This window comes from Carica papaya, chromosome 4 (genome assembly GCF_054855325.1).
Source record: "Carica papaya isolate Zhongbai chromosome 4, ASM5485532v1, whole genome shotgun sequence".
Classification (NCBI taxonomy): domain Eukaryota; kingdom Viridiplantae; phylum Streptophyta; class Magnoliopsida; order Brassicales; family Caricaceae; genus Carica; species Carica papaya.
In genome coordinates this window covers 4621269-4640690 of record NC_142312.1, presented here as the reverse complement: position 1 = coordinate 4640690, position 19422 = coordinate 4621269, and the positions used below count along the sequence as shown (strand labels likewise).

Sequence of the window (19422 nt, the reverse complement as noted above, 5' to 3'; positions counted from 1 at the left end):
TTTAGCGGTGTGAAACTATATTATTGTTTAAGTGAACGATGAGTATAAAATAAGATATGGTTATTACATAGTTGATTTTTATGCTGATAGAAATTTGTACATGAAAGACTTACTAAGTATCCAGGAAATGGCGGATGGTCCGGTACATAGGAAAATCTACCATGAACGTTACCTCAGTCAGACAAGGCTGGAAAGTCTTTTATCAGGAAGGTTTGAGAGATATGATTCACTTTCATAACGGATGGAGTATCGAGCTGGTGGAATGTTTGGCGCCCATTACCGGATGGGGTATGGGGACGGCCAGTTAATTATTTAATTGAATATTGGGTTCACGAGTAGGAGGACATCCCTATGGAACCCTACGGGTACTGGTAAGAAGGTAAAAATGTAAAATGATCGTTTCTTGTTATTTTCTATGTGATAAATAATTGTGCATGAATATAAGTTTTCATAAGTTATCGTTTGAAGAGACTTGTTACACAAATGGTTTTCTTTATAATAAATAAATTTACAATAAATTAAGAGATTCATTGGTTATTTTTCTTATTTTTACCAATTTTTAATTTTTTGTATCTGTGATTAGTATGATATTTTTACTGAATTAGTATAACTCACCTCTCCATTAATTATTTCAGATCAAAAGGATCAAAATCCAAATCTCGATCAACAAGAGGGTTGCGAATAGTTCACCATCCGAACTTCCTGCAAAAGTTAATGAAGGTCGTCCTAAAATGCTTAGTGATTTGTTTTTCGTTTATTTTTTTGATTTCTGTTTGCTCTTTTATAATAAATATTCTCGTAACTCTATTGAGCATTCTAAATTATTGTGTAAAAAATATAAACATTAACTTTATTATTTTATTTCCATATTTAATTTATAACTTTATTTTATCCAAAATTCTGAGACTTTATAAAAAAAATATTTAAAATATCATAAAAGTTGTTCTCAAATTCTATCTCATGAATTTTTTTTTTAATTTTCCACCAAATTTATTGTCTTTAATCAAAATAATTTATTGAAAATTTTTGCGTGAATCCTTAAAATTTCGTTTCTGAATAAACATCTAAAAGGAATGATTGCTAGAACAATTTCATACATAAAAATATGAAATTTGTACATGATTTTAGTAATTGATACTGAAAACTAATGACCAGCGCCACAAGAATTTGTACAGAAAATCAAGAAATCAGCGGAAAGAAACTATTTCTTTTGTAATTGATACTGATAGATTACAGAGAAAACATCCATGCATGCATACTGCAAGTTAACACCATATAGGCCATAACAGAGCTGATTCTTTGATTACTCGTTTATTAATCTCCCGTCGCCGGCGATTCTCCCTCATCTCCTCCGCCTTCATATCCACGAGTTTCTCCGGACTTATCTCCCCGACAAGCACTTTTCTTCTCAAATATCGGTTCTCGGGATCATTCATGGCGAACATTATCAACTTGTACTTTATCTTTTTCGGAAGCTGATCTATCGGTGACGCTCCATCGCCATTGAAAGTACCCAGCTTCTCAAACAGAACCCTCTCTACAGAATCAGCAACTTTGATTGGGTCAGAATATCTCAGCTTACGTTTCATCATCTCCTCATCACCATCGTCAACCTCGTCGGTGACTTTACGCAGAGCCTCGACGAGAAGTCCGCGCACCTGGTCGCGCGAGGCAGTACCGTCGCAGTACGCAGTAGTTGAATATCTGATCATCTCCTTCTTGGAAGCTAACAGTAGCGGTGCTTCTTTCTTGATCATTGAATTCTTTGGTTTGAGATTCTCAGTATCGGCGTTGTTTCTTGTTCTTGTAATGAAGGGTGTCCAGGTTTCGAGCAAAGAAGAAGCCGCGGAGCGTATTTTCTTGCTGCGATGCTGGGTGAGATTTTGCAGGGGTTTGACGACATTGGCGGAGGCGAGAAGACGAGAGGTAACACGAAGAGTCTTGAGTTGATTCAGTGTGTCAACACATTGCGATTCGTCATGTCGACTCGCCAAGACTCCCTTGAGACTAACAGTTTTTGCCGCCTTCTTTGCGATCTGAAATTGCTCCGCCAACTTTCTCTCCATTATTCTTCCTCTGAAACTGATGACAGAATTTTTTTTTTGCTAGCGATGGAGGGATCTAGCTTCTTATAGAGGTGAAGATTTTCCGTTTTCCTAATCAAGATTGGCTAATCTTGATCCAAAAAGGAAAACAGGCTTCCGGGGAATTACTTCCTTAATTTGAGATTTGATTATCTAAACTATAAAAATCTTGATGGATGAGTTACAATTCTTGCGGTGTTTACTTTGAAAAATAAAGAAACGAAACTTAATTAAAAACAGCCATTGAGTTTTAATTGCCTAGTGGGCTTCAGCTTCTGTTTGGATTTGAGCACGACCCATTTGTTCTAACGGACCAAGTCTGAGACAGTCCATACGGCCATAAAACGGGCCCGTTTAATACATTCATTGGAAACGAGTATAAAATAAACTCATGCTTCTCATTTTAAAAAAATAAAATAAAAAAGATAACGAAGCTTGATAAAATAATTACTTTAAAAAATAAATATATTTATAATAATAAGCAAAATGGTACTGAAAGCTAAAACAATTTGGACCAAAAATAATGGTAGTGACAATTCCTAGAATTTATAAGAGATGTTGAAGGTTTAACCGATTGATAAGACTTCTTTTCGTGTCAAGGGCGGCTGTCTTCACTCCATGTGGTCCGATCACCTCACATGCTTAGCAGACAAATTGAAATTAATTCATACAAATATTAATTTTGTACTTTTACATTTATTTATTTAAATTTAATTTATAAAATATTGTTTTTATTTGATAAATTAAGCAAAATTCCTGCTCGCCCAAAGAAAGAAAAAGGGCGAGGGACTCGGTTTGGGCATGGATGGCATAACTGTAAATATCGTTTGAATGGAGGGGGATTTTATTGTGCAGGACGCTTTTTGTAGGAGTCCAAAATGGGGCACGTGATGTAATTAGTAGCGAAGCCTACGTACGGCTAGCCGATTTTGCCTTTAGGCATTGGGCCCGGGAACTAACATCAAGGCTATAATTGGAGTCACGCACACACACGTGTCTGTGTTTGTGTGTGTGTGTGTGTGTGTGTGTGTGTATATATATATGTGTGTGTGTGTGTATGTATATATTCCATCTCATCTTATTTTGTGTATTATGAAACAAAATAGAGGAGGGTCTGCAAGCACATGACGACCGCTCTAACCATCATTGCATAGGGAGTTGCTTTACAGCCAAATGCCCCCACAAACCTGCATACATGTTATATCTCCATGAGTTGTAATGTCTGAAAACCCATTACCATATATTTCCTTATTGTATTTTTTTAGACCTTTTATTTTCTACTGTATTATATTAATTTTTATGTATCACTTAATCAAAATATTTTCAGCTTGAATTTTTTAGTAATATTATCAGATTTTGAACATGGTAAATTAATGTAGACAGAGTAAAAATTATCTACTTAATTATTTGAAAAATGATGGTGTTTAATATCAAAATTTTTGAGGTGGGTCAGTGATTTGATGTTGTCAAAACACAATAAACCTGGAGTTATGCTAATAATGAACCAATTAAAAGCATTTTAAACTTTTATTAAGAATTAGAGATAATTGGTAGCTAGTAGATTCCCCACTTTGCAGTAGGACAATCAATAAGCCATGCAGTGTTAGGTGTGCCAATTGATTATCTTTCTCGTTCATAGAATCTAAGTATCAACTCAGTCAAAATTTCTCAACATTTTATAGTTTTTTTATTTATTTATTAATTTCACTTACATTTTTGGGTAATTTATATTTTTATTTATCAATAAAAAATTATTATTAAAACTATAGTATTGGCTGCCGTATAATATAAACTCAAAATATTAATTGAACCAAAAGTGTAATTGATTGCGTCGTTTAGTTGGCGGAAAGGCATAAAAATTTTTTAGATTTGAATTTATTATTTACTATTTCATTTTTTTTTTTTCCCCTTCCCGCATGAAGAATATTTAAAATTTTCTCTCCATCCTCCGCCTCAGTTGGTCAAATTCTCTGACTTTTGCAGCCATACCCATTACGTAATTATCTACAAAATCCCCTCCTTAATCCATGCCATATACACACACACACTAAAAAACTATTATTAAAATATTAAAAAGTACTTAAATTTTTTTAATTAAAATAATTATGAAGAATTAATAATTAAGTCATAACATTTTATAATTATTTAAAAATAATTAGGGGCGTAACAAGCAGAGAGGAGAATAAAATATGTATTAATTAATTTGATTAGAGTTTGCTTGCGGTTATAAGGTGTCGCCAAGTTTAGGGGTCGTGCGCATAACTGCATCTGCAACTGTCCCTGAGCTGTTCTTTACGTGCTGCTCCTCCTTTTCTTTTCTTTTTAATTAATTTGTTAATTTGATTGAATTTTGAAATTTTTGTAAATTTTCTAGCTATTTAATAAATATTTTTAATGTTTTATAAATTTTAAACATTTTCAATTATTTTTCACACAATAAAATTAAATTTCTTTACCTCCAAAAATTTAACTCTTATCATGGGTTGGTCAATTTAAAAGTCAAGACCCAAATCATTCCAATTCCTATAGATTAACCCCCGAGTAATAAATGTTCTCCCTCATATTTTCACTTTGTTTATTAAAAAAAAAAAAAAACTTTTTAATTAGGAGTGCAACGGAATTTAATACCAAAATATTTTGCAACAAGATTTCTAAACTTACCACTTAAACTATCACTTTTATCTAATAGGATTAAGGTTAAATTAATGATTTTCAAAACAATAATTAGTTGATAACGACGCACTAATTATTGTGATAATCCTGTGGTCCATGGCTCCTCGTAGTAAAAACGAGAAAAACAACATAACTCTGAATTAATATCCTTTTTAATTTTTTTTCCTACAAAAAAATAAAAAATCTTCATATTTATTATTTAATAATATATTTAAAATTCAAAAAAAAATAAAATAAAAAGAGGAGATGGAACCTTCGCTTTCTAGTGGGTTATTCCAGCAATGGACTCCCCCTGCTAAAAAGCAGAACCTTTTTTTTTTTATTTTCCTCTACCATTATCATTATTCCTATTATTATTAAAATTACTCTCTACTTTCATGGCTCCTTCATCATACAAATCTTACCTTTGAATTTCCACTTTTTTCTCTCTTCTCTCTCATCTCCTCATCTTCCTTTTCACTTCAACTTCTTCTTCAGTTTCAGTTTTCCGTGCCGTACTGGTTATGATGATCCCCCTGTCGGTTTCCTCTCTTCTATTTCTGCTGCTCTCTTCATAACAATGCGTTCGCAGGATTCTGTTTCTCGCAAGTACGCTTCGATTTCTGGCAAATTTTCTTTTACTTGCTTGGCGTCTTTTTTTTTTTTTTTTTGTTTTTTTTTTTCAGAGTGAAGGTCTTCGCCCGTTAAATTCTCCACTACCAAACAGAGTATTTTCTTTTAACGAAAACTGCATTTTGAAGCTTGTTGTAACTTGTTATGTCTGGTTGATTAATTTGGTTTGAGATCAATGGAATTGTTTCCGTTTGTAATTCTGAAACTGGCGTAGACTCAACATAATTTTCGGTATCGCCATCTATATCCGGTATTTTAATTACTACTCATGAATCTAGATAATTCTTTTAGCGTCATATAGATTTACTGGTTTTAAATCGATCACCTTCTTCATTTCTCCAGCTGACATGAGATGGCAGACGCTTAAGCAGGCGTGTCGTCTTGGATATAACCTTATATATGCTTCAATTTCCTCATATATGTCTGTTCAGAGTAGTTCGTGAGGTGTTTATCAGCTTTTCTACTGGTTCTCTGGAACTAATTAATTATTCTTACAGGTTTCCAGCCGTATGTGTGATTATATTTGATAGTACATGGAGTCCTGAAGCCGTAGTTATAAGGAAATGAGAGCTTTTTGATACCGCAGTTGCTGTATGGGAGGCTTTTTGCGCCTTTTTGACTTTAATCATAGCAGTATGGCCAGGAAAATTCTTGCACATAAGAAGCACGTTGGGGGTGAGTATTATTTTCTTCTACGCATTCGAGGCAGGTGAATATGATAGGCTGGCAGAAAGTCAATAAGGTTCCTTAAAAATCCTGGTCCTGGAGCCTATCCATACCACTTCTGTATTTGCAGAGTTCAAAATTTATTGATCCCTCGTAACACTGACAATAATTTAAGGACTGTGTATGCAATGTGAAATAATGTTCGTTCTCTACGCATTGAAGTAGAGATTTCCAGAAGATGATGAGAGATGTGAATCAAATAAATTTATTTGGCCTCTTTGCTCAATAATGTAGTTTACTGTGATGACATGAAAACTTCAAACTAGCTTTATCTGTTTTGTGTTTCTTTACTTATTCTTACAAACATGATGTTGCCAATTCCATCCTCTGCAGGTCTGGAAGCACCCCGAAATAGCTTGGAGTTACAAGTTGAAATGCCTCACAGCTACTGTTCTGTGACTGATGAGCCGGTAAATTTTTTGTTTTCGTACCTTGTAGCAATAAATGGCATTTTAAGGTGATCTTGTTTTATTGATCTGTGAGCATGAGAATTTGTTTTACTGATTGTCTCCAACTCTTATGAGTTGTAATTGGACTTTTGGAATTAGATCCTGAGCAAATACCAAAACTTAACGAGCTTTACGCTATATGTTGATCTACTTCTTTAGGAAGGGATATTCTCCTGCTTTCTCTTTTCAATCTGCAGGATGGTTCTCTCTTTCTTTCTTTCTTTCTTTTCTCCTGCCATTTTCTCTTTTTGATTTTGCAGTTCCACAACCGAAGTTCATGTAGAGAACAGCTGTCTTTATTTATCTTTAATCATCTTCTTATATCTCATTACTTTCCTAATTTGGATTGATATAAAGTCTATGAACAACTAACCTGTGTCCAAGCTATGGGGTTCAATGAGTTCTCACAAAATTCTGCAGTCATATCGTTTATCAATAACGGAAAAAAGTAAATGTTAGCACTCTTTAGTCCTTTTCTTTCTGTCTCTTCGTTTGTTCATTCAGATGCAACTTTCTATGAATTTCCAGTACTCTTATCAAGTGGAAGAAGACTGGTCCGAACAAAACTACTATCCAATTGAGGCGTCGATGGAGAAACTCATCAATGATGAAATATCAAAACAATCTCACACCAGACGCAATGCACCAAGCATTGTGGCCCGCCTAATGGGGGTTGATACTCTGCCATTAGATACAAAATCCGTTGTTGATGCGGTTGAAAAAAAGGATGGCTATCAGGGAGTGAAGTTAATGAAAAACAGAAATAGAAAGGGGTCAGTTGATCATTATTCATCAAATTCAAAAGTTTCCAGACAAACGGAACTTGATTCAACATATTATAGGAAAGATAAAGATGGTGACAGATGGAGCACTGGCCAGAAATTGGGAAAGCCCAGGCCTCGAGAACACCCTCAAGAGGAGGAGCTTCAAAAGTTCAAGAGAGAATTTGAAGCTTGGCGAGCGGCCCGGTTTAAAGAATGCTCAAAGCTTGTCGATGATATTGGAAGCACTCTTACGAACTCATTTGCTGAGGAGAACCTCCAGAAAGAAAAGATAGCGCACTCTGCTAATTCTGAGATTGCAATGAGGGTGAAATCTGTCGAACCCAATCTTACATTCAATGCAAGGTTAAATGAAAAAGGTTGTTCACAACATCATCATGGACATAAAATGGAATACTTTCCAGCTGAGCAGAAAGAGTCATTTCCTTTGAGGAGCAGAACCATCAGCAGAGATTTCTTGCAATCCTCCGTGATTGACTATGATCAGAAACTGGATGCAGCTCCAACGAGAATAATTATTTTGAAGCCTGGTCCTGATAGGATTCGCGAACATGAAGAATCCTGGACCAGTTCCTCAGGAACCTTTGAGGACAGAGCTAGTATAGAGGATTTTCTTGAGGAGGTGAAGGAACGACTTAAGTCTGAGTTGCAAGGTAAAACTCTCAAACGAAGCTCTGGAGTCAGAGGAAGTGGAATCGAGACACCTTACAAGGAAAAGCCATCAGATCCAAAACAAATTGCTCGACATATAGCAAACCATGTCAGAGAAAGTGTTACAAGGGACCTTGGAATGAATTTGCTCCGATCAGAATCAACACGATCATATAGAAGCGAAATTCAGGTTAACAGCCCAGATTCCCCGGAGTTCGTCAACAGAGATACAAGGAAATTCTTGTCAGAGAGACTAAGGAATGTTCTTAAGAGAGAGACACATCTAGATGCTCCAGTTACTGCCAATGGCAGCTTGAGATCATCTGTGTTAGATAGTGAAAGAAGAATAAAACAAACAGGAGCTTACTTGAATGCTGCAAATGAACAGAACTACTGGGAATTTTTGAAAGATGAACAGGATATACAAACCAGATCATTCAGGCGCGGTGACGATGATGGAGTTGTTGACAGAGAATTATCCCCTAGAAATCTCATCAGGTCATTGTCAGCGCCGGTATCTGGAACATCGTTTGGGAAGCTTCTTTTGGAGGACCGCCATGTTTTAACTGGTGCTCAGATCAGAAGGAAGCATGAAGCAACTGAAAATTTGTCAGAAAATCTTAGGAAAAGGAAGAAAGAGAGGTTTAACTTCAGAAAAAGGGTATCAGATATTAGAGACAGTTTCGCTCTTAGAGGGAGGCTGTTCGGCAAGAAGATTCATTCAACAATTGAATCGCATGGCTTTGAGCATAACTGCATAAAAGATATCATGAGCGGACCGACTGTTGTTATGAACTACGGAGAGAGACATGTAAGAGTTGACTTTAACATATTAGTATCACAGTTTCACTTGCCGTAGTTGTTGTTTGTTTCTAATAAAATATGTTCTATCATATTGCATCAGGAGAACTCTACTGAGGTGCCTCCTAGCCCTGCGTCAGTGTGCAGCAGCACTCAAGAAGATTTCTGGAAGGCTGCTGATTATCTCAGTCCAATATCAACACCAGATATTACTATTGGAGATGATAACCCTATGCCTCAGGTTTTCAGAGAGATCAGTTCTAATCTAAATGGTGCGAAAATTTTCGTAAAATCTTGTCCCCTGAATTATGGTTTTATGTATCTTGTTCGCCTAGTAATGCCTTATGATGATGTAGCATGCCTTTGCTATTAGTTTCTTTTATGCGTAGTGATCCGTGATTTTTGGTGTGTGTGTGTGTGTTCGAATTTAATGATAATTTTGTATGCGGAAAATGTTGGGTTGACACTAGTGTTAGACTTAACATATTTCATTTCCACCGTGAAGTGAAATGTCAATAGAAACTGATATGTTAGCTTTAGTCCGTATAAAAAAGATATTGACATACGTCTCAATACAAGTTCAAGCTATTTTTGGAAAAATATTTTTGATACCATCTTCTGTTGATGATTATCATACAGAGCTACGGAGACAACTAAATGAGCTTGAATCTGATGGGCTGGAGGACCGGATCATTGAGCAAGACATTGTTGAGTCTGAAAGAACTGATATAGAGGACAAGACAGAAGCTTATGTAAGAGATTTGCTCATTGCTTCTGGTTTGTATGATGAATCGTCTGATAAATGTTTATTAAGACGGGACGCCTTTGGGAAGGTTATCAGCAACTCGGTCTTTGAAGAAGTCGAAGACCAACATAGAAAATTAAACAAGGAGAAGGAAAGTAGTGTCATCAATAATAACAAGGAAAGGACAGATCGTAAACTCTTGTTTGATTTGTTGAACGAAACGCTTAAGACCATACTTGGTCCACCGGCGATGAAGTCTAGAATACAAAGAAAGGTTAGTGGCTATTCCGTTCTGCCTCCTCCACGTGGTAGGAAATTATTGGATACTGTATGGAAGATCATCTGTGAGTATCTATACCCTCCAACAGAGAGATTAAATCAGTCACTGGAGAGCATGGTGACAGAGGATATGGAATCCACCCCATGGGCTGACTTGATGGATGAAGAAATTAGTGCTTTGAGTAGAGAGGTGGAAAGTGTCATGATGGGAGAACTGGTTGATGAAATTGTGAAGGATATATGCAGTTAAAGTCCCATGTATTATTACTGAATCAGTAACGCTGATGTTTTTAACCTTAAGTTTGGCAGTGTCATATTTTTTTGATAACCAAGTTATGCTTCAGCAGAGACTGAAAAGAGTGAAGAAGGCTGTTAAAGGGTGAGGTATATACGAGGCAATATCTATACATCATGAGTGGTTAAATCCCTAATTTTGGATCGGGATGTTTGATTGATACACGTGAGTCTTTTCCATGTAGATGTATATAACTATTGGTCTTTCCTGTTATGTAGGAGCTGGGTTGAACAGATTCACACACACTGTACATGACTGCTTGTATTGACAGTCTTTTTTTTTTTTTTTTTGTTTTTCCTTTCTCTTGGCTTTTAATATATGGTTTTCTATGGCAAATTTTTGCTATGTCTCTATTACTGGCTCTGAATCTTCCATTGTTTGTTGAACTTCAAAAGAGAATTTTCATGGGTCATTCTCTGTTCTGGCCCAACAGGTGTATGCAAATCAATCAGATTAATTAAATCTAGCTGATCTTATATTCTATTATTTTATATCTCAAGTATATCCGTAGACTAAGCTACTTCTATGAGGTTATTAAGTGCTTAAATTTTGTTGCTGAAAGATTGTTTATGATCTATGATCCCTTGGAATAAGCAGTTATTTTAAGATAAACAATTAGTTTGATTTTTATAAATTTATATTATAAATAGGATGAAATTTATTTATAAATTTATATTTAATTTAATTAGAAAATAGTAGAAATTACAGTGATTTACAATTGAGGAAAACAAAAAACATGACTTAAGACTTATTTCAACTAGGCATTCAACGGTGATTATTGAATCCCCAAAAAGAATCCAGAATAAAGTATATATAAATACATACATAAAAATAATACATATACGTCCATGAATAGCTAACCTCTGAATATAATACATAAGAAGAAACTGTTGTTTATGGCAGTTTTTAAGAGATGGGCCTTTCTATCGTTGTCCAGTTCTTTATACTTCAATAATCCATCAAATGTAAGTAGAAGTAATTCCTTTGAATTTTTTGTTGTTGTTTATAAATATTAATCTCACAAATTAAAACTTTAAAATATCTATTATGAAATAAAACTAAAATACCTAGACTAACATTAGTTAGTTTCTTTTTGAATTATGGTTATACAGAAGCTCAAGTAATATATATATATATATATAAAAGCAGTAAAAATGATATTAGATTTAAGATTCTCTTACCAATCATCAAAGATGAATTTGTTACTCCAATTGGATTAAAATATAACTATTTTAAGACATAAATGAGTACGTACAAATTAATTTAAACAAAACAAAAGTTGCAGCCAAATTTGTGTCTCCCCCACTAGAAGAGACTGTAAAGAGTTGATTGATACGGTTGTAGGTGTTGAAATTTTTACTAGGCTTTAGCCAAGCCTTTTTGACTAATAAAATCGCCCACTGTGCATTTCCCCAAATTACTTTTAACCACTTTGAGAAAAGCCGGGCCAATTTTGTCTCACTCTTAAATATTATACCATAGTTAGGTAAGAGCGGGACTGATTCAGTTACACTTAAAACTGTACGTTTCGTAAATATTAATTAATTAATTAATAATTGCTAATTACTAATTTGTAATTAATTAATTAATTAATGAAAAAGCAAAATTCCATCCAGCCGAGACAAAAAGCAAGAAATCATTATGACCGCAACTCTCTACCAGAAATCAACCGAGTATCTCCCCTGGTCCCACCCCCCACTCTCCTGCTTTTTTTTTTTTTTTTTTTATAAATAATAATAATAATAATTCCTTAAATTTAGATTTATCCTGTCAAAATATTTACATGTTTTTTTTTGTAAAGGGTCTAATCCCTATTACCACAAATTAAACATGCAACGATGTTATTAATTGGTTTTCAGCGGATATAATTGAAGGATTTAATTTAGCTAATTGTATTTATTAAATTACAAAAAACAAAGCCTTTTGAAAAAAGTAGACTTATTATTGAACGGCACCGCCCATTTTTGACCAAACTCTGCGGGCATGCATCAACCCACTACTCTCCTTAAATGCAAGCTTCCCATTTCAAGCTTCATTTTTCGTTCAATGTTATTTTATTTAAATGTATTTATATTTGAGAAATGATTGTATTAAGGTTAATTTAAGCACGTATGTACCCTTTTTTTAAAAAAAAAAATTATCACAAACACCCTCTTAAATTTTAAGTCTGAAATTAAATTCATTTAATGAAAATTTATAAAAAATTTTGAAGTTTATAGGTAGGTACAAGACAAAATCAGTTATCTTCAAGCCTCGACTGTGTTTTCCATTTTTTAAAGTATTTAATTATCGCTGATCACATGCATGCGGAATAAGGTCATCTTTGTATCCAAACAAAATTATTACGGTTCATGTTCTTTTATTACTTGTTAATAATACGACGTGGTCCGTTTAAATTAAACCATTAGTTTTTGTCTCTTTGTTTCTAAAAGATTCCTTGGACAAAATTAACTTATATATATATATATATATATGTTTATTTTGACAAAGGGGAGCGGACGGTGGAGCCCAGATCAATATTTAACCAATAAAACGACGACGTGTTGGATTTTCCTTTTCTTTTTTTCTTTTTAAATTCTTAGCGGGAAAAAAAAAAAAAAAAAAAAAAAAAAAAAGGAAAGTGCAAGACTGTGTACATCTGAAACAGGAAACTGAATGTGGTGACTGACAGGCAGAACAGAAATAGAATGAGCAGCGAGGGAATGTCAGAGTCACCCCCCACTCCCTCCGGTCTCTTTGCCTCCTTTGAAAATTATTAAAATATATTTTATTCGTAAAAAATTATTGAAATATATATTTATCTTAACTTAATTACGTCATAAAAAATATGATTATATATTTGCAGATTAAAAATTAAAAATTTTGTTTTTTTTCTTTTGGAAAATAAATTCTAATTTCTTAATAAATGACTTGGCAACATCTCGCGAGTCAAAGACCCGATAAAACGAAGAAAAGTAGAGCCGAAGTTTAACTAAAGTAAACCCGTCCACGTCCACGAGGTACGCGAGGATGCTAACGTGCGCAGGGTGAGGACACAACCGAAAATACCACCACCAACTGCACCAAAATTCTTCAATTGCACTTTCTTCCACGCCTTCTCTTTTTTCTCTCTCGTTGTCCTTTCTCTGCTTTTTCTTCCTTCTCTCTCTGTTCCATACCGACTTTCTCTGTACCCCACACTGAGTCCCTGTTTGCTTCTTTTTCTTCGCGTATTTCACGACGAGAGTGACGGAGAGGGAGGTGAGGAGCGAAAAAGAATGATGGAATGGGATAATCAGCCGCCGCAGCAGCAGCAACAGCAAGAAAATCAAGCAAATCAGAGAGACTGTCTTGGTGTTAACATGAATGCTAATGTCAATGGAAATGGAGTAATGTATGTGAAGGTTATGACAGATGAACAATTGGAAACTCTCAGGAAGCAAATTGCTATGTACGCCTCCATCTGCGAACAGCTTGTTGAGATGCACAAAAATCTCACTGCTCAGCAAGATCTTGCAGGTCCGCTTTCTCTCCCACTCTCTTTATTATCCTCTCGTGTTTGTTTTGCTGTATAACATTTCATACGGCTGGGTTTGTAATCAAGCGGTGGGTTTCGCCTGGCTTTGTTTGACTTCTCTGCTTCATATATGGGCTCCAGGGTAGACTTCTTTCCAGACTTTTCTAACCTTCCATTTTATTTAGGTGTTTTGCTTGTTTGCTTTATGGTTCCGTTGATTCTGGTTTCAGTGAATTCTCAGCTGCTCATAGTTCTGGATTGTCTATTATATCTTTCTATTTCTTGATGTATTATTTGAATTTCCGACATCTTGTTTTTTAGTTGTGATGAATCAATTTTGCTTGATTTGGGTGAAATTCAGCGGGCTTTGATAAACCTTGGGCGGCTCCTTTTGGTTTACTTTGTGTTAAATTTTCGAGCAAAAGTGTTGAGAATGAAGTTGATTTCTCAGCATTGATTCCATGGTGGATTGATTATCTTTAGGAGAAATTTCAGCATAATGTCTCTCGCTATTGTGGAAGTGGAAATGATGTTAGCAATTGAATTTTTATTAGATTTTGCAATTTGGGATCATTTAATTTTGTCCATCTCTTGATTATTGATACCCGAATTCCTATCTACCTTTTTGATGACTTGGTTGTACTTTTTCAGATTTTCTTTTTGTATAAATAGGTGCACTTTGATAGCTAATTACATTTTTATCAAATCCAAGTTGACAGAGTAAGATTTTGATAAAAAGCTATTATTGAAATAGAGTATCACGTCAATATGTATCCCTTGTACAAGATAATTGCTATTGCTTTTCTTATCCTAGCAGTGTATTGGTTTCATCCATTTCTTCTGTGATAACCAGCCATCCCAGACATCGAAGCACCTGAATGAGATGAGTATAGTGAATAAATTTCAGAATTAAATATCTCAAACATTTCTCAAAGTGAGAAGCTCGACAATGGTCTCTTTTTTTCTTGCATTGAAAGAGAGTAGTAATGAAAATTGAATAAGAGTGCGTCCAGAATTGCATGCTCTCAATTAATATGTCGTGCTTTAGATGCTTAATTATTTTTTATGCTTAACATTGAATTCCCAACTTGACTCTTCTATATGGAACTAAGCGAAGCTTAATTTGCTTGGAAAGAGAGATGAGTTATTTTACATACAAGCACCGGTTTTGGGGCTATTGCAGGAGGCAGGTTGGGAAATCTGTATTGTGACCCATTGATGACATCTGGTGGGCACAAAATGACTGCCAGACAGAGGTGGACTCCAACACCCATACAGCTTCAGATTCTGGAGCGAATCTTTGATCAAGGGAATGGAACTCCAAGCAAGCAAAAGATCAAAGACATAACCTCTGAACTCAGCCAGCATGGCCAAATTTCTGAAACCAATGTCTATAACTGGTTCCAGAATAGGCGGGCTAGATCTAAACGGAAACAATTGGTTGCGCCATCCAACAATGCAGAATCAGAAGTAGAAACAGAAGTTGAGTCACCTAATGAAAAGAAGACGAAGCCAGAGGATCTTCACTCCCAACTGAATTCAGGTCCAAGGGCTGAAGATCTGTGCTTTCAGAGCCCTGAGATAACATCTGAATTGCATTTCTTGGGGGCTTTGACAAATCCAAGTGAGTACACCATTTAACATATTGTGTTAAAACCAATATAATTTGGCATCTTCATATGGTTAAAGAGTACAATACACCATCCAACTTGAGTTGATTGGACGCCTTACTAACTGTAAAATGCAAATGACTTTTTAATTGATCAATGCAGGAGATGATAGCCTGTACCAAAAGATTATACAGGGAAGCTTCAACTTCTAGGACCATGCAGAAGACTGTGGCATGGTAGGGTGGCACTCATTTTGGCGCAGCATTGTTTACCCAGATTAGCGAAATCATCATCGTGTGGAAGGTTGCTGAGCTAAAAAAACCAGATTGTATCATCTGATTTCGACTAATCATATGAACATATTCCACACACAACATACCAAATGCTGATGATGCAAATGAGACTGGTCATATATATGCCGGAGCAGAGAGTCATATCAGTGCTGCATTATAGTTTTGGAATCAGCGTTTTTGAGTTTTTGCTATAGTGTCTTGCTCTGTTAATAGACTGAATTTTTATTGTGTGTATGAATGAGAACTGTTACTTGTTTTGACATTGGCTGTGTGTTTGGAATGAAATTTTTAGTAATTGCCAATGAACAGAGTGTTGTCTGACTGCAGTCTCTCCCAGGCTTATTACCAAATCATAATTAATAGACAGTCATAATTAAGTACAAAATTCAAAGATTCTCCTGTAATTTCTCTTAAAATTTTAAATATATATTTTATTACTAATGTTCATGAGATCTTTAAGTCAAAATTTACATGATTTTATGCGTATACTCACATTTTTAGATTTTTTTTTTTTGCTACAATCTACTTTTTTAAATATAAATAATTATTCTAATTATTTATTTTATACAAATCTAAAAATTTTTAAAAATAAGAAAAAAAAATTCTTTTTCTTCATATTCTATATAAAATTTAAAACTAAAATAACTAATTTATATTATCAAAGCCATATAAATTTTAGCAATATATTAAAAAGAAAAAGATTTGTAATAACAATTTTAAAGTTTTTTAGATTATTATTTTAAATAATTTTATATTGTCACCAAATTAAAGACAGAACAAAAAGAATTTACATTTTCTGCACAGCTAACACTTTTTCTCGGCCCTCTTCACTGTTTTTTTCTTAACAGAAAAAGAAGCTCTACATTCCTGTTCTTCATACTCCAACCTAAGCATTACATACTCTTATCTTCCCTTAATTTTTGTTTTGTTTAACCTACCAATTTTAATTATTTCGTATTGGGTTTTCTAAGAAGCTGATCGTAATTTCGAAAATCAATGGTTTTTCTGGCTTCCATAAATTCCAAATAACTCATGCGCGCCAGCTGTTCGACGATAGTTTGCAATGGAACTCTGTGCTTGAGATATGCGAATTCAACGTCAAATCCAAATCTTCTTTTCGTTCCCTTCCGTAATCCCAAATTCTTTTAGATTTTAGCTTTTAACAGCTTGTCTGTTGTTTGATATCCTTCTCTTCTCTAAGTATAGACATCTATAGTAGAGGCCTTTGGTTATTGAAGTTACAAGCATTCTCAGATGGTTAAATTCTCACTGGCTACTAAGCGATACACTTACATCCAAGACTGCAAGTGGCCTCTTGAAGTCATTGACACCCACCATGTTATCCTCCGCAGAAGCCGTGGAAAGAGTTTCTTTTCTTTCCTCATCGCTATTATTATTTTAGGAAATTTTTTATCTCTTTCCCTACTTCAGGTAAAGTAATAATTCATAATCAGAGTTTTCATTTTCTTTTCTAACATTTCAGACCATGATATGATGCTCAATATGTATTTCTAGTACGACGTCGAGATGTGTTTTGTTTAAAAATTCCTGTTCATTATTTAGGCTATGTTTGTAACAAAAGCTATCAATTCTGGTAGAATTTGAAATGTAGTCGCAATTCCAAGTGTATTTCTGTATGAGTTCAGATTTTATTGTTTTAGGAAGGATTTTTACCTAAGTGCAAATTTGGAAACAAATTCTATGAAAATTCTATGCTTGTTCTAACCATAGCCTTAGAGTTGTGCTGCAAAGCCCTTGATACTGGAGAATCAATAAAGAGGCATCTCTTTTTTTTTTTTTAACATACTCTTTTGAAAAGTTCTCATCTTTGATGTATTGGGACACGTGGAATGTTTTATAGAAGTCAAAGAGGCGAAACAGGAACATGAAGATGGTTCCATCACATTACTAACCTCAATAATACATGCAATCATCTATTTCATGTCGATTCTTGAAGTTAAATAGGATTCTGAATTCTTCAGAATGCTTGAGTATCTAATGCAGTCATCATATGGATACAGGACAAGTTGCATGCGGTTGCTATTGGGAGCTTCCTGTTAAGTGGATTTTTGCTGACATTACTTCTTTGGAAGCCTGTTAAGAAAGGTGAGAACCCAACAATTTGATGTTTACTGCTTTAAGAAGCTATAGCGTTTGAGATATCTACCTTTACTAGGAAAAGTACAAACTATATGTATAGACATGTATATAGAAAATAATTTTAGCTTCTTATCATCATTCTCCAAATTTTTATCTGAATTACAGAGTCTGTTATAATTATGCCAGCTTTTGGAGTTCAACTTGAAACACACTATTTAAGGTAAATTATATTTCTTTTTCTACTATATGACAACTTTGACAAGGTAGAATACAGCATTTATGTTAGTCAGTTGTATGCATAATCTCTCTAGGAGTTTAAGAATGTTTAATTGAAGATGCTTTTGGTATATAAACTACTGTCATCTAAAATTTATGCCTGATAGGAAATACAAGATTCTGGGGTAAATGAGATGATGGAGTTAAGTTAAAAAAAACATTTTATATGTTGCTGTTATTTCAAGTTTCAACAAGATATGATATAAACTCTTTGTGTTGAGATCAGTTGTATGCATAATCTCTCTAGGAGTTTAAGAATGTTTAATTGAAGATGCTTTTGGTATGTAAACTACTGTCATCTAAAATTTATGCCTGATAGGAAATACAAGATTCTGGGGTAAATGAGATGATGGAGTTAAGTTAAAAAAAACATTTTATATTTTGCTGTTATTTCAAGTTTCAACAAGATATAATATAAACTAATTGTGTTGAGATTTATCAGCAACCTCTTTTTTTCTAGTGGGACAATAACAATATATCTTACCTTAACCAAACTATATACTTGTATCTTACGTTAAGTAAAATACATACTTGATCTTACCTTAACTAAGTAGGATGAATCTTTCCCCACACACCTAAGAAAAACTTGCACTGGCCATGCTGCATAATCCATTGCATGGAGAAACTTTATAGATTCATGTAGTCATACAGTGTTTCAAGTGCTAATGGTGGTAATTAGTAGTAGAAATAGTAGTACTCGGCTATCTTGTCATTTATCTCTTATTTACTCCCTTACAGTGGAAGAATAATTCGTCGATTTGTTCCCATCGACAATATCTTGAAGCCTGTTTTACTAGAATGTGTGACTCCAATAACATGTTACTGGAGCCTGTCTTTGATTGTACGCGGGCAGGAAGAACTTATGTTGGTATTTAAGGTAAATTTGTAATTTTATTTAAAGGCTCTAAACTACGAAACTGCTCTCGTTGATGAGTTTGGGAGCTATAAGGAAGGCAAAAATGTAACTTTCAATGCGATTATGGCTCTACACGTCCAACGGGATTAACTCATTGCCCCTTAATTCTCTGCAAGCGTGTATAATTGTATTTTTTTTTAGCATAGGCAATTGATTGTGAAGCCAATTGATCTAGGAAGTTCGTCCACCGGTGAAGATGTTGGTTCCCATCTGGAAGGCCTTGTGCTCGGCTACTGATGGTAACAAAAGTTCAGCGGCAGTTGAATGACCAGTTTCAGTCAACTATTTCACCCACCAGCTTGCAAGTTGATAGGCAAGAGAGCAAGCCTGAAATATGGATAAGTTGAGGTGATCCTTGGAAGTACAAGGCATTTATCGCCAATTTCTTAGATTTTGTTTCTATATGAAAGGCCTGTTTTATTTTCTAGAGGAAGTGAAATTTTGTTAGGAGCCTATCACTTTTGCACTGATCTGGAAGGGATATTTTCCCTGACCTTTATAAGCTAATAGAATGACTCTTTTGCTATCTATCTAGACTATTGAAAGAAAAGTATGTACTTGATCGTTTTGATATAATATTATGGTAAGAATTTTTGTCTTGTATCCTATGATACCATTATTGGTAATATATTCA

General features: G+C 34.5%; 4 protein-coding genes across 6 annotated transcripts; 3 read left to right on the top strand and 1 right to left on the bottom strand.

Moving 5' to 3' along the window:
- Positions 1–1171: 1171 nt before the first annotated feature.
- Positions 1172–2082, bottom strand: LOC110822537 (transcription elongation factor TFIIS-like). The gene has a single exon (XM_022052674.2). It carries the CDS (start codon positions 2064–2066, stop codon positions 1266–1268), a length of 801 nt encoding a protein of 266 aa, XP_021908366.2. The 5' UTR covers positions 2067–2082; the 3' UTR covers positions 1172–1265.
- A 2992-nt stretch (positions 2083–5074) lies between these two features.
- TRM26 (RB1-inducible coiled-coil protein) lies at positions 5075–10347 on the top strand. Of its 2 annotated transcripts, XM_022052292.2 has the most exons (6): positions 5075–5345; positions 5867–6044; positions 6429–6505; positions 7073–8788; positions 8882–9050; positions 9418–10347. In XM_022052292.2, the coding sequence occupies exons 2-6, from the start codon at positions 5963–5965 to the stop codon at positions 10050–10052; spliced, it is 2679 nt and encodes an 892-aa protein (XP_021907984.2). In that variant the 5' UTR covers positions 5075–5345; positions 5867–5962; the 3' UTR covers positions 10053–10347. The 2 variants fall into 2 exon arrangements, with proteins under 2 accessions (XP_021907984.2, XP_021907985.2); XM_022052293.2 differs by lacking the exons at positions 5075–5345; positions 5867–6044; positions 6429–6505 and adding an exon at positions 6512–6992.
- A 2827-nt stretch (positions 10348–13174) lies between these two features.
- On the top strand, positions 13175–15798 carry WOX13 (WUSCHEL related homeobox 13). Its single transcript, XM_022052618.2, has 3 exons — positions 13175–13595; positions 14777–15217; positions 15366–15798. Exons 1-3 carry the CDS (start codon positions 13355–13357, stop codon positions 15413–15415), a joined length of 732 nt encoding a protein of 243 aa, XP_021908310.1. The 5' UTR covers positions 13175–13354; the 3' UTR covers positions 15416–15798.
- A 439-nt stretch (positions 15799–16237) lies between these two features.
- LOC110822439 (phosphatidylinositolglycan-like protein) lies at positions 16238–19391 on the top strand. Of its 2 annotated transcripts, none has more exons than XM_022052564.2 (5): positions 16238–16927; positions 17518–17602; positions 17762–17816; positions 18611–18749; positions 18968–19391. In XM_022052564.2, exons 1-5 carry the CDS (start codon positions 16751–16753, stop codon positions 18980–18982), a joined length of 471 nt encoding a protein of 156 aa, XP_021908256.1. In that variant the 5' UTR covers positions 16238–16750; the 3' UTR covers positions 18983–19391. The 2 variants fall into 2 exon arrangements, with proteins under 2 accessions (XP_021908256.1, XP_021908255.1); XM_022052563.2 differs by having other exon boundaries at positions 16244–16927; positions 18964–19391.
- Positions 19392–19422: the final 31 nt, after the last annotated feature.